The sequence below is a fragment of the Crotalus tigris genome, unplaced genomic scaffold (assembly GCF_016545835.1).
Source record: "Crotalus tigris isolate CLP2741 ecotype Arizona unplaced genomic scaffold, ASM1654583v1 scf7180000023617.9722795, whole genome shotgun sequence".
NCBI classification, from domain to species: Eukaryota; Metazoa; Chordata; class Lepidosauria; order Squamata; family Viperidae; genus Crotalus; species Crotalus tigris.
In genome coordinates this window covers 8861166-8881879 of record NW_024100081.1, presented here as the reverse complement: position 1 = coordinate 8881879, position 20714 = coordinate 8861166, and the positions used below count along the sequence as shown (strand labels likewise).

Sequence of the window (20714 nt, the reverse complement as noted above, 5' to 3'; positions counted from 1 at the left end):
TGAACCATTAAAATAGCTTCACAGAACTGCAATATCTGGAAGAAATGATAAATTTTAACATGATTTTAAATTTAGTTCTCTGCAATTGGTATAGGTTCTTATATGAAAGCTACCAAATTTATAAAACTATTAGGCATAAACCATTCTCTTCTGATATAGTTGGACATTTGTCCATTAGTACTGAACCAACCATAAGCAGCTTCTAATATGTACTGGTATGTAGGAAAATATCCTTGCAATATTTCAGATATTGGCAAGACATTTAGACAAAGACAATGTTTAAATGCTACATCTAAGTAAAATGAATAAGGCATTTTGCTTTTTATGAGCAAAGTTTCTGAACAATGCATGTCCAAGTTCTGAATTATACCATGTTAATACATCTCACTTCTCCCTTAAGAACAATGACTGTATTATGAAAGAAAATGGGAATTAGCTCAAAAGTCTGTGTAAGGAATTCATCACAGCTGTTCTACCAATAGGAGGATCAAATGTTTCATTTGCCAAGAGCTTAATGCATTTTCATTCCAAAGGCAGAATTGGAGGTAATCCACAGACACAAAAAGAGCTCAGAGTTATAAAGGGGTGTAGTCCCATAGAGTTACAGTTGTGCACACACACGCACAAACAAATAGTGAGCAATACTATGAGAGAAAGAGGAAATGAACATATTTTTTTCTCTTTTTCTGGATTCATATTGTATTAAATTTCCTCCAGACCATCATTTGGGTAAAGCAGTTCAAGAAAACCTTTGTCAACCCCCAGCAGCCATTCATACATAAGAAGGCTAATGCTCTACAGTATTATTAATCAAATTCAACAGAATGTTGTTATAGCTGCAAATTCAAAAGAGCATTTTGTTCCATAACATTTATATAGATTCATATCTATACATGTACCTTTTTTCCTTATAGTGTCTTCCCCCTCTCCCTTATGTGACAATTTTTATATATGATGATGGCTGTAGAGTGTGACAGAATAAACATTCTGTGACAATTCTCATACTGATAAAGATAGTAGCTGTTATCAATCAATGTACATTGATAAAGGAGGCAAGCCTCTTCTGCTCTGCATTGCAAGAGGAAATAAACATTCACAAAGTTTTGTTGTCTTAGTTTGCCTGTGCGTATATTCTAATTTGGAAGCAGAATACAGTACTTGCTAGAATTCATATAATCTAAATCTTTCTAATCACAGCTCTTTAATTCATGTTCCTGGGATTAACTGTTTCAATCCAGACAGCAAGAAGAAAAAGCAATTGTTGGAGCCTTGGAGCAAATTCAGTTAGTAAAGAAATGAGGCAGTGTGTGTGCTTGAAATTATTTGGAACAGGGAAACAAAGAAGAAATTACACATATAAATGGATGAAAGAGATTGCGGGTGTTTCAAATCTTGACACTAAAGGTATTTTTTCTATATAGAGAAGAAAAATGAGTTTAGGTATTGTCAGAGTTGCTTTAGGTAAAAGTAGAATTGTCTTTCAAATCAGATCTGTGCAGCTTTCTGCACTGCAAGGACTCTAAGCTTGGCTCCCTCTTAATACCTCCTTCCAGTCTAATTGGAGATTCCACCAAATCTGTGTTTTATAAACCATAGTTTATCACTTAGCATGTTGTGTCAACACAACAACTATGTTGTATTCAACAATGATCAGTAAGTAAATCACTGGTTAATGCAAGGGTTCTCAAACTAGGGGGTCATAAGCATATTGGGGTGGATCACCACTTTTTAATGTATTTCATGAATTGGTGCTTTTAACACAACTAAAATGGCCAAATCACTCATTTCAACAGAGAATAACAACTGATGCCTACTGATATTGTTGATGTTTCTAACATTTCATTTTAGAGTCCAATGGTTTTGCAGCACATCTGCTGTTCTTATAGTGCTGTTGTCCATGCTTGATGTAATGAGAAGCATTATTTTTTCAGCCAGCTTGTCACAGAAACCAGTGCTGATTTGGGCTGAGAGTAAATGACTTGTTCAGGTTGAACCAGCTGGCTTCCATGCTTGACAGAGGACTAGAACTTAGATTTCCCCACTCCTAGTCCAGGACCTTCACTACTACTACCTCACCGGCTAACACCTATTGCTACTATGTCAAAGAATTATTGATAACGACAATGCATTGTCACTGATTATAGCTAGTGGGATGTGGCTTTCCTCAGAATTAATTATACACAACTAGAACTCTTTTGGGTTGGCATAGCAATTTTTTTTGGCCTGTCTATAGAATGGCATATGTCAGTGAAGGTCAGTTGTTATCTTTTTTATTTAATAACATTGTATGGTTACATTGCTGTTTTCTTTGATATAAAGATTGAAATTTAATTTTAAAGATAAGTAATATATTTTTTTCTTGCTCCACAATAATGACTGAAATAATTAGTTTTCATTTGGAGGTGTGCATGTACAAACGCCTCTATTATTTTAGGAATCAAGGAATTGGAAAGTTTAATGAGTCCCGATAATGTAACAAATGAATACAATCTTTACAGTATCTAGTTGAGTGGACAATGCTTACTTCCACTTCAAATAAAATGAATGGGGTCCTTGCAGCAGAAACTGATGAGGAGAGCAAGAAACCAGCACTCCTCAACTTGGCAGCAGATAATTTCTCGAAGCGTCCCCAGGGCTGTACTTAAGTTTTAAAATATAGCCTCCACTGTTGCCCCAGTGCCTTGATGCTATTAAAAAAATTGTTTTTAAGTTTAATTGCATAGAGACACTGGTGTGGGCATTCACATTTCCCCTAGTTTTCATTGTGGACCTTCCTCCTTGCTGGTAAAGCACTTGTCCAGAGGCAATTAGGCTCTTGAATAGAAAGAAATTTCCTTGTCTTGACATGAAACAAAATGGCATCTGCCCTCCTATAACATGCCCTTCCACTTCAGAGCATGTCAATAGAGGTATCTTTGTTCCACAGCAATTTACAGAGTTGAACCGGTGATGTCTTTATGTGAAGAACACATTTCTTCTTCTTTTACTTGTCCCCTAAAGATTCTTAATCTAGAGCTTTAGTGAGCACATTAGTCTTCTGGTATCACTGCCTCCTCAAGTCTGATCGAATGTAACGCTGGCTAATAATTCCCACAAGCGTATGCAGATAAAGATGGCTATGGAATAGCCTTTCCACCTGCAGCATCACCTGGAGACATCGGCTGGGAATTCCGAAAGTTGCTGGCTGACTCTGCCTAGAGTTCACCAGATGAGGAAGACTGACCCAGAAAATTTATGGACAGATTTAAGCAATAACATCAGTATAAAAGTGACCAGTGATGAAGTGTTGGATGTTTGGTCATTATTTATTGATTGATTGTTAGTAGAAAATCGGAAATCAGCAATCTGCTGAGCAAACGTATGCTGAAACCACATAATGCCTGATTTCTGGTGGTCTTCAGGTAGGATATTTGTCAGATGAAGACTCATACAATTCATACGTCACTGTAGGGGATGAAAAAAGTCAAAACATTTACATCATGCAAAACAGCTCAACAACCGTTTCATGGTAGCATTGCTTGAGGAGCAAATTCACAAAAATTGTTGTTTTAATAATGTTTAGATACAGTGTTTCTCAACCTTGACAATTTTAAGGCATGTGGACTTCAACTCCCAGAATTCCACAGCCAGCAATGCTAGCTGTGGAATTCTGGGAGTTGAAGTCCACATGCCTTAAAATTGTCAAGGTTGAGAAACACTGGAACTTTAGAAGATACCAGATTTGCTTGAAACATTGTCCATTTGGCAAATTAATTACAATAAACAGCCACAACCCTTCTCTTTTATTCAGACTGAATTTCAGGAAGCAAATTTAATCTCCAAAATATGCTTCCACTAAGACTTTACTTGGCACAAGATGGCAAGCATTTCTACTAATTCTAATATATTCCCTTGATTTTGTACAGAGGTCATGGTATTGTACATCTGGAAGTACAGTTGTAATTGTGACTGTGCAGTGTCTTGGCAACATATGTATGTGTCTTTGTTTTCAGCATCTGTCATCCCCTATCCTTCTGGCAAGTTTTAACTAGCAAATATGATTTCTTTTATGAACATGCAAAATATTATGAACAGAAATTTCTTTGTGTGAGCCTGTTGGGACAAGAGAATGATATGCAGACTAAGACTCAATAGAGGCTGATGTAGTTGCAAATCATTTCAACCTACCAAATTATTATTTGGAAACATTATCTAGTGCAGATTTCTCTATACACTCTAGATGTGTTTTAGAACAAATTCTGTCATCCATCATATTAGCCATAGGTGATGAGAGTCACAATAAAACACATTTGGAAGATGCCTTGTTGAAAAAGGAGGGATTTACGAAGTTTTGACATCTTTGGAAAACAACTACAAATATTATTTATTATTTATTAGGTGCACTTCCAAATTGCTTCCTGTTAATAAAAAAATAGTTTTGTAGGGACAATTGTACCTGGAGTGCCATATAAGCTCAGCAAAATAATACAGCAAATACACAAACAAAACTGTAGCAGCTTTCTTCTTTATATAGAACGACTAAAACCAGAATAATGAAAATGTACTTAGATCTGATTGCCATGGCAACCCATTCAGCTTAATTATAATTCAACAGGATTGGGAATAAGCTCTAAAAGAATCTAAGTGTATAATTCAGCAATGTGTTGAGGTTTTCAAGTATTCTCCCGTTTTTGTCATAAATGGCATTAATTGGCTCTGTAATATTTGGGTAGACAAAATAAATTAGAACACATTGAACTGACAACTGATTTTATTGACCTTTTTGATCAGTATTCTCTCTCAAGAAGCTACCACCAGTATGAATAACTTGGTTATCTGTCTTGATTAGACCATTTTGGAACAGGAATATATGTAGCCTTCAAGAATTCTTGAAATACTACACTTAGGAGGCCTAGGTAGCATAGCCAATGTGAGAAATACAAGGAGTTACAGCTGTTGAACAGCAACATCTGGAAGATCAGCAGTTCTGGCAGGCCTCTGACAAGAAAAAGCGAGACCCCTCACTTTATCATGCTTGCCATTTTTTATCTTTATTTTTTATGTTTTATTTGCTTATAATGTCTTTGTTTGATAGTTGAGAACTACCCAGAGTCATGAGAGTTAAGTGGCATACAAATTATAGTAATTATAATTAATAATCTTCCAAGGTGATTCATTATCATCTTAGTAGTTGTCATTGTCATGATACCATTTTCAGTGATTTTGAATAAAACAAATCTTGGTTATCAAACAGCAACCATGCTAATAAAATCTCACATTTGCTTTAATCTGAAAGTTTATAAAAAATCAGGAATTGACAAACACTAAGAATTTTACTACTGATATAGTAATGGAGTTTGGCCTAGAAGACACCAGAAATAACTAGTTAAAAAGAAGAAAGTGTGAATAATCAATGTGGCAATACTGGAGATAACAGAATAGAAGACAAATATAAAAAAATGGAGATGATCACAAAATATCAAGATCTGAAAATTGAAAGATTATGGCATAAACCAGTCATGGTCTATTGGCAAAACTCTTGAATGGCACTTAGAAAATATGCACATTGACAAAAATTCCACCTGTCAATTACAAAAGGCCAATTACTTCTTTGATCCCAGTAGGGATGTCCACAGGGATGGATGTCAACAGTGTCAAAATGGCAGCTACAATCAGGTGACTGAATCTTGCCCTTTTTACTTAAGCAAAATACAACAAAAAGTGCAGGCTTTGATCGTTTAGACATGTTTGCTGTTTGGATAGTGTTAATGTTCCTTCTACAGACATCTTTGATCCCAGCTGTACTCTTGGTTCTGATAGCCAAGCCCTTCACCATATATTCTGGTGTGCACTGATGCTTGTTTGATTTGCCATTGCTAGACTCTTATTTCCACAAGCCCACTTTCCAATTGAGAGCAGTCAGTCTTGAGAGCAAACCAGAAAGCTCTTGCAGAAATCTGTTCAGCTCTCCAATTCTTTAACTCTTGCTGCTAGGAAAGGACAATTTCCTTTTATCAAGTTTCTGTTTAGTTTTGGGACATCCAATGCTGATTTTGATGTTTAAGCATTTGCCATGTGAGTTGCATCTCAGTCTTAAATTCTATCATTTATTTGTTTATTATTTACTTGTATGCTTTTGCCGTTGACAAGGTGCCTGCATGATGGATAAAGGGAAGAGAAGCAAGGAGTGAAGTGAAGAAACATGCCTCATTGTAATACCAACTCTGCCCCTTATGAACCTCTGAGTATGAAGGAGCAGAGCCTGCACTGTGATGTTGCAATACACGTTCTACCATTAGGGCATCACTGTGGTTAGATGCCCAGAGCTGCTGAAGACCAATAATGGCAATTATATAAAAATAATAATCTAATATTACTTACCCAAACTGGAATGCTCACTATTTTTCCAGGTCTTTATCCTAATCCTGAAGCTCTCTTCTCTTTTGCAACCTGTACCGACAGAATCTTTCTTCATCATCGTTGATGCTGCTACTACGGCTGCTGCTGCTGCTGCTGCTGCTGCTGCTGCTGCTGCTGCAGGCTCTACCCTGAATGAGCATGATTGCCTCGGGATCCGTTTCATCCATGTTGAGGCAGAGGCAGGAGGAGTGACTTACCTTCAGTGAATCACCCCACATTTTCTCACACATGTCAGTTCCACTGGCATACATCTAGAATTCATAAATGGTCTGGTTTATAGTATCATTTACCATCAGAACCACACTGTCCTCCTTATTTTGATCTTTACATCTAGGCTATTATGAAAAAGTAAGGCGGGATGTGGCCCAGTTCAGTTGGGATAGTGGATTGGGAAACTAGTTTATTCACTCATTCAGGACCCAGAGCATAAACCATATCAGAAATTTCCTAATTGCTTTATTACGAGGCTAAAAGGATTGGAGGTGAAAAGAAGCAATTCTTACCCAACCCGTTGTTTAGAATTTTAGCCTCTCTTCTTTGTAGCTTTATAAACAGAGCTTTACCTTATAATCATACCAAGGATTTTGTCCATTTAATCCAATATTTTCATTTGATTAGTATTTTTTTCTGAAATATGTGTGGGCAACCATTGATAGCCAGGAATTGCACAGTTTAAGTTCATACTATAATATTCATCCATTTTTAGTTTCAAAATTGGGAAACAATGGCACTTATATTAGTGAATTCATCTTTGTTGCTGCTGCTTCTGCTGTTGGAGAATCTATCCTGAGTGAAGTTGACTGCCTTGGGATCTACTGCATCCTTCTCTAGACAGAAACAGGATGAGTGACTTATTTTCAGTGAATCACCCCACATGTTCTCAGGAAGATGGCTTGGGAGCTGTGTGTGGCACTGGGGCTTCACTATGTTTTCATTTTTTCTAAAATCTCTAGCAAACATTTTCCTAATTTTCCTTTTATCTAGAGATGCATGAGTTCTATCACTGAACTGACCAACACATGCATTTCTAGATCAGCCTTCCTTCCCATAACAGACATCTTCCAGATTTCTAGCTGGAGTGTTAATGATATCTCAAAATATAGTAATGCATTGCTTTTTAAACTAGTGTGATAAAATGGTACCTTGGTATACATCATTAACTGGTTCTAGGATGTACGATGAATACCAAAAACAGCGAGTACCAAACAAATTTTTCCCATAAGGAATAATGGAGTGAATCACTGATGAGTTGTAGCTTGTCCACTGAGTACCAAATAAAGCATAAGTACCGGGACAAAATTTTCATGTCAAAATGAGTTGAGTATCAAATTTAGTGAGTTTCAAAGCAGTTGAGTATTAAGGTATCACTGTAATTTCTATGCTGTATGTGCAAAATGACAGAAGATGCCCTTTGTACAACAGCAATATATTTTTTTGTTTGGAAAACATTCATTTCAGATTAACCTAATTTAAAATAAATATTGGTATATTTACTTAACATCCTCTTCCTGAGTTTAAAGTTTGGAAGTCAGACTTCAAAATTATGCACTTAATCTGCATTTTAACTTAAATGGCATTATTGGTGTATTATTTAAAAGAATGATTGGTAGCATGCATTAGCAATAGTAAAATATTTTAGAATTTAGGAGAGGGTGAATATATTAATTATATTAATTTGTTAGATAAAAGGGCTAGTCACAAGTCACTTTTTTCAGGGCAGTTTAACTTCAAACAGTAGCTAAATGAATGTTTTTAAGCTGAGGACTACTTGTATAGAAAGCCATGCAACATTTTAACATTAGGGTACTATATATGCCTCAGAAGTAGCTTACTGTACAATACATTACCTCACTGATTGGGATGCATTCATTCTTACAGTGATTTTCTCCTTTTTCATCAGTTTCCCAATCAGTCAACCAATTGCTGACACAAGTTTGATCACTTTTACAAGCTTCATACCTATAAGAGAAGACACAAAAGTAGAGGTCTTATCTGTGTTTTTACCACCTCACCCCATAATGCAACATAGAAGAATGTATTTTATTGACTATTTTTTTTTTTAAAAAAAATCAAGTCAATGCTCCTTCAGGATATGATTGGATATTATTTATAAATGTACAGGGCAGTTTAAAACAAGGACATTTTCTGGACAAGGGAAAAAAATATATACCTAAACCAAGGGTAGGCAACCTTGGCTCTGTGCTGTGCTGGCTCTGTAGCTGTGCTGGCTCAGGAATTCTGGGAGTTGAAGTCCACGAGTCATAAAAGAGCCAAGGTTGTTTACCCCTGACCTAAACCATGTGGCTTGTTACATCGACAGAATGTATGTTAATAAAGACCTGTAACTTTCCTAGGTGATAGCTATTAGATTAATAAATAGGGAAGAATAATACTGTACTTAATGACTAGAATTATGGTTAAATCCAAGTTTCCAAAGAGTGCTATTTTCTCCTCATCATTACAATGTCAACTAGGGATGAAAATATTCTAGCACCACTTTGAGGCTTATAGAGTGCACCTCATTGGTTCCATTTCTCATTCCTCAAATTCTTCCAGTGGTTTTGACCCTATAATTATTTTCACTTCTGCAGATGAGACTGCAGAAAATTGACAGGGAAGATTAAAAAAGATCACTCTGTTAGTGACATGCTCTAAAGTACTATAGGTCTTGAAAAAACACTTTGCCACAAAATGATTGATGAAACAGTTCTTTGAAAGTTTTCCACAGCTTCGCTACCTTTTTATGAAGTTTATGTTTATGTGGAGATTCTGAATGAATCCAGGAAACTATGTTTTTGTGTTAAGAACCTATAAACATAAAGTAGAATCACCTGAAAATTTAACATTCAATTAAAAAAATATGCCATTCCCAAAATCTTCAACATCTCTAGTTAAATTTTTAATTTTATTTTTTCAATATCAGACTTTTGCCAGCACCAGCTTTAAACTATAGCAAAACAAAAATTGGTAGCTTGCCATCTGATCTATGGATCAGAGCTATTATAAAACAATAACAATAGAAAGCCCACTGCATCATTTCAAAGTCTCTTTTTCTAAGAAATATAATCTTAAAATGAATGATGCATACTATTACAAGAATTGAAAATAATATTCTGTCCTGCCCTGGAAATATGCATGTGGATTTACTTCTCAATGTTTTTTTAAAAAATGCTAAGAGAAAGTTATTGGTAAAGTTAACAAGATTTTAAGAATAATGAAATTGCACAGGAAAGTTTTATTTTACCTCAAAAAATGAAGAATTAATAATAAATTTAACTGCAAATAGAATTTTAATTTTTTTAAAAAAATAGCAAAAAGGTCTACCTACCAGTCATCACAGAATCTTTCGCATATGGGAACCGAAGAAATAGCAGCTGCACGTTTGGGATTAGCCCACTTAACTGCATATGGTGAACACCTATAAAAACACTCTATTTTCTTCATGTAAGCTTCACACCTGTTTGTATGAGGAAAACATTCACTGTTATTATATGAAAAATCTCCAACAAAACAATTGGAAAATTGTTTGAGAAGTTTAACTCATTTGTTCCTTAGATTTATAATTCTGAAATTATACTGCAATCTTATTTAAGTAAATGCTAGATTTCATATTAAGGCTACATTAATGGCTTCCCCATTGACTTTGCTTGCCAGAAGGTCACAAAAGGTGATCACATGACCCTGGGACACTGAAACCGTCACAAAGATGAACCAGTTGCCAAGCGTCTGAATTTTAATCATGTGACCACAGGTATAGTGCAGTGGTTGTAAGTGTGAAAAATGGTAATAAGCCACTTTTTTCAGTGCCATTGTAACTTCGAAGGGTCACTAAATGAACTGTTGTAAGTCAAGGACTACCTTATTTGCTTTAATTCAATTGCCTTAGGGAATCTTTGGATTTTGGACAATAAAAGAATAATTATTAATATAATTGTACTTTTAGAAGAAGAATAAAAACAACATCTGGAGAACTACTTGAATATCATCAACATTAATAAAATCAGCAATCGGTCAATTGCAAAAAGCACTTTCATTTGGAACAGCTTACATTCTGTGATGCTATCTTTAAAGCCATCGAACAACATCTGCCTATCTCAGGTCCTTGAGAAAAACTCAGTAGTTAGATAAAAATGTTAAATCTAGTTTAAACATCTGGCTGACTACACAACAAACCATGTAATGTATTAAATGTACACACATCACCTAATTTCCAGGGACTCTTTCTTTATATTTGTGCTGTTGTTACAAACAGCAACTATGGCAGAAATATGGCAACTAGCATATTCCTAGAAACATATGGAAAAGAAAAAAAATAAAAGCCTACATTGAGCTAAGATTTCCACATCTGTTCCAGAAGGTAGTATGTATTTTAACAACTGGTGAATGAGCCAGTTCTTTGGTAATGTCTGCATAGCAACAGGCGGCTGGGAGGAATTAAAAAACAAAGAATTGTTAATAAAGGCTTACTTTCTAACACAATTAAAACTGTAAGTCTCTGACCTAGTTAATTACCCACAAAAGCCAAGGTTATTACAATTGGAGTTGAATTGTGGGGCACTTTTAGATGAGGAATTGTTTTGTTCCCCTTCTTCCAAATCCTATTGAAAGTGCAATTTGTCGGCCTGTTTTGACTCCTCCTAAATCTATGAAACTCTCACAGAACTGACAGCTAATTAGTTGCCTTTCCTGCCAACATCTGAGCAAGGATAGCTATCAGCCAATCACATTCAACTATTTGCCACCACATAATTGATTACTTCCTTTGCCTGTTGATTTCATACCTAAATATGCGTATCTTTCCTGTCTTAAAAAGCCTATCATCTATCCATCCACCCACCTATCCTCACCTTTCTTTATCTTACTAAAAACATTACTGTCGGCCTCAGCTGTGTGGCAGAGGTGGATGCCTATGGGCTCATCTGTAGTGACTCTGTGTGTGTGTGTGTGTGTGTGTGTGTGTGTGTGTAGCAATTTTTTTAAATTTGGAATGTACAAGGAAGTAAGAATTAAAAGAAAATAAAATAGATATGTGGAGAATCTGTAAAACAAAGAAAAGAAAAAAAATTAACAGAAAGTGGTCTGATTTTGTGACATATGGGGAAATGAAAGCTTGAATGAAAGCATTGAAGTTATGTCAGAAATTATGACTTGATAGCATCTATACTGTTGTGCGAACTTCGGAAAGTAGAAATTCCTAAGGTGGTGATAGTTGCACATTAAGTCCCAGTGAACTATGATAAAAACAACAACAACTAAAGATGAGTTTGAACAAAACATTGTGGTCCATTCGTTATTCTATTAGGGATGGGTGGATGGGTGGGAAAAGACTAAACTGTACAGAAAAACAATTGGTTTCATTTGGAGATCCATGAATGTATGAAAATAGTGACTGGTTAATATCTGCTTTGTAAAACGTCTACTTTGAATACATGTTTATTCATAGTTACATATGGAAAAATAAGAAAAAACAATGACTGGTTTAATTGTTTATGATGAAAGATTGAAAGAATTAATGAAGGAAATTAGAGTAATGAAGCGTTCTGAAAGTGGGGATTGATTATGTGCCAACAGGATGTTGCTGACTCCCAGCTACCGCATAGATTTTTCTTGGCAGACTATTGTTTAGCAGCATCAAGAATGAGCTTTGGAAAAAAATATACATGGGAGAAAAAAAAGAGGCAGTTGTGAAAGTAGCTGTTACAGGAAGAGAAAGTATAAATCCTGGATTAAAACTAGTAGATTATAGATTACTCTCTCCTCAGAATAAATGATAAGTGGACATAAGCAAGAAAGATATGGAAGCTGCTTAAAATAGGATGAAAAGAGTGATGTCACACAATGCCACAGAAAAATGCAACAATATTCTAGTACAGACATGTCAAACTTGCGACGTCACGTGACGTTGAGCAACGTATTGGGACTGTTTTGCTATTGCTGGCAATGGGATGGGCGCGGCTTCTGCGTGACATGTCTGGCCCGCGGGCCAGCAGTTTAACACCCCTGTTCTAGTAGGAAGTATGGAAAAGGACATTTGTGGCATGATGACCTGAAAGAGCCTATGGATGATGAAAAAAAATCTGCATAGCTACTACAGAAACAAGAATGAGACAAAGAAAGCAATAGTTAAGATTAAAAAAGGCAGAGAAAATGCTGAATAATTTTCATGAGAGTAAAACAATGAAAGTGGATGAAGAGGGAACAGTAGAAAGAATGGAATTAGAAATAAGTATGTTACGGGTACCATGTATTAAGTACATTGAGTGAGACCAAGAAAAAGGGCCTTTCTACAATGACTCCCTTCCTTTAGATTATCATTCCCCCAGAGATAAAATTGCCACCCACCTTGATACTTTTCTAGAGGGCCCCCAAAACATGGTTCTATCAGCAGATCTGGGAACATCAGGTTGACATGGAGCTGATCAAGAGGTTGGTGTAATTGTGCCTGCTGCTGCCATGGAGGTAGGTGAATAAGGGTTTTTCCATTGTGGAATTTTAATGTTGTCAATCACCCATATAAGAATAGAATAGAATAGAATATCTTTATTGTCATTGTGTAACTCACAACAAAATTAAGTACTGTCCACAGTGAACACTACACAAAAGTAAAAATCACAAATAAGAACATACCTTATATACACATATCCTTCACATTCTATTCACCATTGCGCTGCTCCTAATGTTGCACTTCAGTGTTGTAGTATACAGTGGTATTTAATATGGTTACAGCTCTGGGATAAAAACTATTTTTCAGCCTATTTGTCTTTGTTTTTATTATCCTGTACTGCCTGCCAGATAGTAATAGTTCAAAAGAAAAGAATATCTGGGATGAGGTGAGTCTTTAAGAATATTTTGAGCTTTCCTAAGACAACAGGAACTGTACAGTTTGCCCGGGGGAGGGGAGAGAGGGCAGCCAATAATCCTCTGGGCAATGGTAATGACCGTCTGGAACACTTTCCTATCTGCTACTCTTCAGCAAGCAAACCACACACAAATGCAATAGGTTAGAATGCTCTCTATGGAGCAGTGGTAGAAGGTCACCAGCAGTTTTTCATTCAGTTGTTGTTTCCTGAGAAGTCTCAAGAAATATAATCTCTGCTGGGCCTTCTTAACCAATGCTTTAAAATGAGCACTCAAGGTCAGGTCCTCCTTTATGTTAACACCCAGAAACCTAAAGCTGGCCACCCTCTCCACACAGTCTCTGCTGATGATCAGGGTCTGAATGTCTGATCTATTCCTCCTGTAATCTACCGTAAGCTCCTTGATCTTAGTTGTGTTGACAAGCAAATTATTGTCTCTTCACCACAAAAGCAACCGCTCCACCTCATTCCGGTAGGCAGACTCATCCCACTTGGAGATAAGCCCCACCACTGTGGTATCACCCACAAATTTAACAATAATATTGCTGGGATGAGTGGGGGTGCAGTCATAAGTGTAGAGGATGTAAAGTAGGGGGCACAGCCCTGTGGGAAGCCAGTATTAAGAATAAGGGCTGAAGAGACATAGTTGCCTAATTTAAACCCTCTGAGAGCGGCCAGACAGGAAGTTCTTAATTCAAAGGCGGATTGAATGTGAAAGTCTGTGATTGACAAGTTTAGACACCAGTGTGTATGGAAGAATTGTGTTAAATGCAGAGCTAAAATCCACAACCCCCCACTACTCCAGATGAATCATATAAATGTGTTAAATCGGTAAGTAAAGAAGTAAATAGATAAGAGAACAATTTTGTACAGTGTTTTGGGAAATGGGTGGAAAAAAATTAAGATGTACAAATGCTGTAGAAAGGTAGCGGGCAGGATCTGGTCGGTTTCCTCCTACCCTTTTGGGTCAATGGGTGTTTGGCCTTTTTTCTCCAGTTGGCACTGGAATGTACCAGCTCCCTGTTTACATATATACCTGAACTGAGCAGCACTGGCTCCCACCTCACTAGCTTTTAGTCAGTGAATTACTTATATAAAAGAAGTATGTTGAAATGATTTGATTCTAATCTATAGAGTGGATGAATGAAGGGCTAAGATGCAAAACTGGTATATGAAGTAGGTGTGAATGGGCTGAAATAAAACGAAGGTCACACGTTGTGGCTGGAGGGAGTTCATGAGATACTCAGAAAAGTGATGTGAGAAGTTTAAAAGAGCAAAATTTAACCTGTGAAGTAATGTATGGATATGTATGGAAGAACAATGGTTTACAACAGCGGTTCTCAACCTGTGGGTCGCGACCCCATTTGGGGTCAAATGACCATTTTACGGGGGTCGCCAAACAATGCGATCTGCCATTTTGTTCCCTCAGGGGGCGCCGCCGCGCATGCGCGCCGCGCATGGGGGTGGCGCGTCCTTATGACCGGGGTCGCCGTATAAAAAAGTTGAGAACCACTGGTTTACAAGGATACAAAGTAAGAAGAGATGTAGTGAATGATTTGGTGTAAACGTTTATCATTTTTCTTCTACTTCTACTTCGCCTTGAATTTCTCGCTTATTCATTTTTATTCTTTTCTATGCTTTTTATTTTTAATCCTTATAGTCCCTGTACTTTGTTATTATTTCAGCACAGAGTAATCAATTAACGCCTCGTGTGCATGCGTGTAAGGTATATACACACAACACACACACAAACACACGATGTAACTGCATCATGACATTTAGCTCACATTTGTTGCGTGAACAAATGATAAAATACAAAGTAATCCTTCAAGTCCCCCTTTTAACAAAGGCACCCACACACAGCTTGTTGGTCACATACAGTCTAATTTTGAACACAGTTTTGCAATACTTACATTTGGCATATATGGTACATTCCTGCAAGTATTTCTCTCTGGTAGGCATTGGCTTGTGACCAGCCCCTCTCAAACATGTTTGTCTCTTTCCAGTGCTAGGCATTAAGACAGCAAGGAACAGGAACACTGAAAATCGCAACATCTTGTTACTGCTACCCTTACTGCTATTCTTGTGAAGGATCCTGTATGGAAGATGACATTTCAATCATACTGGTGGCTTACGAAACATAGGGGCAACCTTCATGTGAAATGTCAGAAAATATTGCAACTAAAACGTAGTAAGTGGAACATGGTTTTCCTTCTAATGTATCCGCCTTAAACAATTAAACTGAAAATTTATTTATTTATTTATTCAATTTAAATTTTTTGTTCAAATAAATAATAAATGTGTAGGGAATTTTGCCTTTAAAGCAAATATGGCTCAAAAAGCAACCAATTATTTTCCTGCCTCACCCCTTTTCTCCTCTAACCCTTTTGCCTGAAGAAGAGTTCGAGAAATTACAAAACTTCCAATAAGTTTATAAAATGTGACATGATAAAATATGATCCCTTTAGATTTGGATTTTTTTTTCTCATGGTGAATGCAATTATTGTTGCTTTTGAGCTGAGAATATCAGCATACCTTTGTGCAATTGTTTCAATTCAAGAACTTTATTTATATGGTTTCTATGTCTCAACTGTCTATAAAGAGGACAGTGTGGACAAAGTCTCCCCATAACAGGCATGCAATATGTATACACACTGTATTTTTATCTCCTATCCCAGGGGTAAGCAATCTTGGCTCTTTTATGACTCGTGGACTTCAACTGCCAGAATTCCTGAGCCAGCCATGCTGGCTCAGGAATTCTGTGAGTTGAAGTCCACGAGTCATAAAAGAGCCAAGGTTGCTTGTTCCTGTCCTATCCTATCCCAATATGCATCCTATCTCTCAGGCCATAAGATGTAATATAAACAAATATTAGTAACTGGGGTTGAAGCAGCTTTTGCCATTGTGGGAGTGGCAAATTAATCAATGAGAACAAACTATGTACTGTACTATATTAGTATTCTGATGTCACAAATGGCAAGTTATGCTCCAGCCCAAAATGTCCACCTTGAAAAAGTTTCGTGTTCACCACTTCGTCTACCATGTAATTTTTGGAGTTTACCCTGTTGGCTTTCTATAGTTATCTTCTGATTAGCAGAATATGTATGTTGCTTTCCATTATGAATCCCACCAAATGACATAGAGAAGTCACAGACACTTGACTTCTTAATATCTCTTGAGGAATCGATGTTTCCTTTTTGGGTTCCAAACTTCCTGGCCAGTTAATGTTGTTTCACAATATACAACATAGAACAATGGGATTAGAAGGGACCTCGGAGGTCTTCTAGTCCAACCCCCTGCTCGAGCAGGAGACCCTATACCATTTCAGACAAATGGTTGTCCAGTCTCTTTTTGAAAGCCTCCAGTGTTGCTTGGATTTCTCTTTAGTTGTATTGCAACAATAAAATGTTGAAAACGTATTTTTTTCTTATCTGAGAAACTTTGAGCTGGAGTAATAAACAGTGTTGCATAATTTAAAAACTTTTCTGTATTAGAGGATACTTCAGCTGGAGTGTGTGGCATATCCTTTTGTTTATTAATTTATAATGTATAAGAATACCAGAACAAGACAACATTTTTCCAGGTGAAGGACAAATGGGCCAGAAAGCAATTTAACTGTAATCTCCAATCCCCTTTGACACAATAAATACTTTAAACATTATTGTTTCAAAACATGAATTAACTCATATTACCAATAATTAACATTTGATTTTTACAGAATGTGAAATATAGATGATTTGGTTACTGAGGACTTCAAAAGAACTAAGCATATCCCTTGCCAGTGCACTTAAACTACAATTCCAAATTGTTGACAAATGCTGTTTTTTTCCTAGTATAATTATTAACTGTGGTAGTTTTGGCATAATATGGGTGGTAACTCTATATACACATGTGTGTGTGTGTGTGTGTGTGTGCGCGCACACACACATGCACGTGCACCTCTTGTGTGCATTAGAGTAGGTATTGACTCCTGGTGCCTGCCTGGACAAAACCTTTGTAGTTTTCTTGGCAAGATTTCAGAAGGGCTTTGCCATTGCTTCTTCTTGCTAGGGCTGAGAGTGTCACTGTCCCAAGGTCACCTAGCTCGTTTTGTGCCTTAAGGCAGGACTAGAAATCAGTCTCCCAATCCTTGGCCTTGTGCCTTAATCACCCTATCAAACTGGTTCTTGTGTCCCTGTCTTATATTAATTATACTACATCATTGCTACTTGTGCATACAGCTTAGCAAACATGATCATTTATTTCCATTCACTTACTCTAAGACAGTGGTTCTCAACCTGTGGGTCGGGACCCCATTTGGGGTCGAACGACCATTTCACGGGGGTCGCCAAACAACGCAGTCCTGCCATTTTTTTCCCCTTTTCCTTAGCTGTGCTACTCCCTTTTATTCTATTGGCTTTTGAAAGCCAATAGAATAGACTCTCTTGAATAGAGTCTAATTCTATTGGCTTTCAAAAGCCAATAGGAATTGTCCAGGCTGTCTCTGCCCTGCTGAGCCCGCCAAAAGTCCCATTCTGCAAACGGTGCTGCACCAGTTGAGTAGTCCTCGACTTACGACCGGTTGAGTAGTCCTCGACTTACGACTGGTTGGGGGTCGCGGCATTAAAAAGGTTGAGAACCACTGCTCTAAGATAATATGTTCACATTTTATGGATTCTCTGAATTTTGTATTTCTTTTGTTTTGAGGAACTGTTTTTTAAACATCAGTTTAGCTCTCTTCCACACTGTTAACTGTTTTCACTTCCCAAATTCCAAGAAACAATTTGGGGCCAGCTTGTGATTATTCTCACTCCCATCATCCTTGAAACGCAACAAAACCATATGAAACCTAGTACTCTCCAACTAACCAGTTTTAACATGTGATAAATAAATAAATAAAAATAACAAACTGGTAGAAGGCCATAAAAATGATATCTGTCCCCATTCACAGTGTATTTCATTCTCTGATTAAAATATTTGTAATGCGCTGGGAGAGGGAGGATGGCTTCAAAGCTCTGGTGCCATGATGGTATCGTTCCTTTATTAAAATAGAAGACAAATTAAAGCTTGAAGTTATGATGGCTTATCTCCACCAGGAGTTACATTGTATAATACACTGTATAATGTAACAATAATGTGATTTACATTGAACAATAATGTGGTTATTTTTATTTAGCATGTTATATGTACACACCCACCCTTTATTAACTATAGTTATATGGTGCAATATGTTGTGCAAGTTCAGCTATTACATAAAGAAGATCAGTTAATGTACCATACAGTATATCATATCTGATGCCATAATGCATTAGAGGTAAAACCAGGCATGATATTATATTTAATATGTGTGTGAATGCATTTAATATGTTGATTCCTTTTCAATAGTAACAATCCGGAGCTGAATGAAGAGGAAGAATAAAGGAACAACGCCTCCAAGAAAGGAGACTAGCTGTTTACAGTATGTAAAGGTCTAACTTAAAAAGCTATTATGATACCCACTCATTTTTTCTTCCAAAAGGGAAGTTTCCATCATAAAGTGCTGAACATCGTTTCAAGTAAAGATTTTCCAAAGCAAGGATTGCAGAATTAGTACTGGTCATTGTTCTAATTAATAAGTTCCAAGGCAAATGAAGCCAAATGTAAACATTGATTTCTTACCTCTTTTGCTGGCTTTCTCCTCTGGAAGGAGATGGAGTAAAAAAAAAAAAAGTTTCTGGTCTTTTCTGTCTATTATGCCCTCTTTATATATTGATTCTCAGCAAAAAAAAAAAAAAAAAAAACCGGTTTGCAAAGTAAAGCTTCCTAGAATTTTGCAAAAGCTAACAGACTTATCTCTGGGTCATTTATAGCTGGGATGTCATTTGCTTTGTTGGATTAGAGAAAATGTCTTGACTCTAGAAACAGCCAATCAGAAACCTCTACAGAAGGCTTGAAAACTTGCAATTCATCTAATAAAATGCTACAGATAGACATTGAAAGATATTCTCATATTCAATTAGAGCTGAATTACATTGCCCATACACTAATTTCCATAAATATGTGTATAGTATAGAGTTTGAGGCTGCAGAATTGTCTTCCTTTGAAGTACAAAGCTGCAACAGGTCCCTCTTCTTCTTTTATGTTTGAAAATCTCCTTTTAGTCAAGAGTGTAAGCTGACTCAAGACAGCTTGGGAGTCAGCTTTCCTATTAATAAAATCATAATTATTAAACTTCTGGTAGGCTGCTATGTTCGATGTAACTATGCTAGTTATGCAGATGTTTGTACTTATAAAATGTCAGTTATATATTTTCATTTTTGATTCTCTGGAGTAAGACTGTAAAGGTTGGGGAGTGTCATTCTAATATATCAGGAAGATACCATATTACAAACATGCCTGCAATTTATTTTATTTAGTTATTTAGAAAATTTACATTCCTAATTTGAATGTGGAGCAAAATTTGCCCTCTTTTTGCTTGTTTTCAGCAAACAGTTTGAAATTTTATATTAAAAAAACCATAGTAGTGATTATATATATATATATAATCACAATTCTTGAAATAAAAACTTCACACAAAAAGATAAAGATTATTTAACATTTTTCTATACATTTTATAATGAATTACTAATGATCAGATAAAGTTGTGAAACAGGTAAAAACTAAGAACATCCTTGTTGTTATCAGTCCGTATTTGCTATCTGTTAATGATAAAACCACCTGTTTCTGTGAAGGCAGCAATTCCACAAAGAAAGAGAAGGAAACTATTAAATCTGCAATTTTATGTGAACCTGGGCACCAAGTTTTTGATGGCGAATAGTGATGCAGAAAACACCGTATCTAGGACTGAAGCTACAAATTATAATAATTGTATACTTATTAAAAAGAATGGTAAAGATTCTAGATTGATGGTGAAAAAACAACCTAAAAGTTTCTATGATGGAATTTATTTTATATTTATCTAACAATACCAAGCAAATTGCATGCCTTGAAATTGTGTGTGTCTACATACATAATATGATAAATAAATGTTATATGTTATTTATATGTTACTTATATGTAAGGGTGTAGGTCTATACATATGTTGTATATAGTATGTTTTAAATGTGTGTTATGTAAGTAACATTTGAGAGCAAGCAACTAAATTTCATTTTTAATGTGAGCCGTTGTGCCCACAGGAAAAAAATGACAATAAAGGTTATCTAATCTAAATCTAATCTAATCTAGATTATAGTGACAATCTTGTATAGAAATAGAAGCTTGTCACTAGACAACTGAAACAGCAATACATTAAAAATATTTTATTTTCCTTTGTTTGTTTACCAAGTTGCCACATATCAACTGGGGTTCACAAATTATATTATACTATTATACTAATAGTATAATAGTTTTATACTAACGTGTATACTAATTGTATAAATTAGCCTGTAGGTTTATGTTTTGAATCTTTTCCTATGATTCCAATATTTTTTCATATATTTTGCCACAACTAATTAACCTTTA

The 20714-nt window shown here is 36.1% G+C and overlaps 1 protein-coding gene across 1 annotated transcript; it reads right to left on the bottom strand.

Annotated features, from left to right (window-relative positions):
- Positions 1–3229: 3229 nt before the first annotated feature.
- On the bottom strand, positions 3230–18938 carry LOC120297378 (riboflavin-binding protein-like). The gene is made up of 7 exons (XM_039319943.1): positions 18894–18938; positions 15170–15351; positions 10724–10823; positions 9728–9856; positions 8247–8358; positions 6361–6650; positions 3230–3444 (listed from the first exon to the last, which is right to left on the bottom strand). The coding sequence occupies exons 2-6, from the start codon at positions 15309–15311 to the stop codon at positions 6399–6401; spliced, it is 735 nt and encodes a 244-aa protein (XP_039175877.1). The 5' UTR covers positions 15312–15351; positions 18894–18938; the 3' UTR covers positions 3230–3444; positions 6361–6398.
- Between the last annotated feature and the right edge of the window lie 1776 nt (positions 18939–20714).

What these genes read in the sequence shown, in the direction of transcription:
- LOC120297378 (XM_039319943.1), bottom strand. Translation starts at nt 15,311, where the DNA reads ATGTTGCGATTTTCAGTGTTCCTGTTCCTTGCTGTCTTAATGCCTAGC. An exon ending in ATGTACCATATATGCCAAAT is followed by an intron (nt 10,824 to 15,169) that starts GTAAGTATTGCA and finishes AATTCCTCCCAG; the next exon opens with CCGCCTGTTGCTATGCAGAC. An exon ending in AATGCATCCCAATCAGTGAG is followed by an intron (nt 6,651 to 8,246) that starts GTAATGTATTGT and finishes TATGAATTCTAG; the next exon opens with ATGTATGCCAGTGGAACTGA.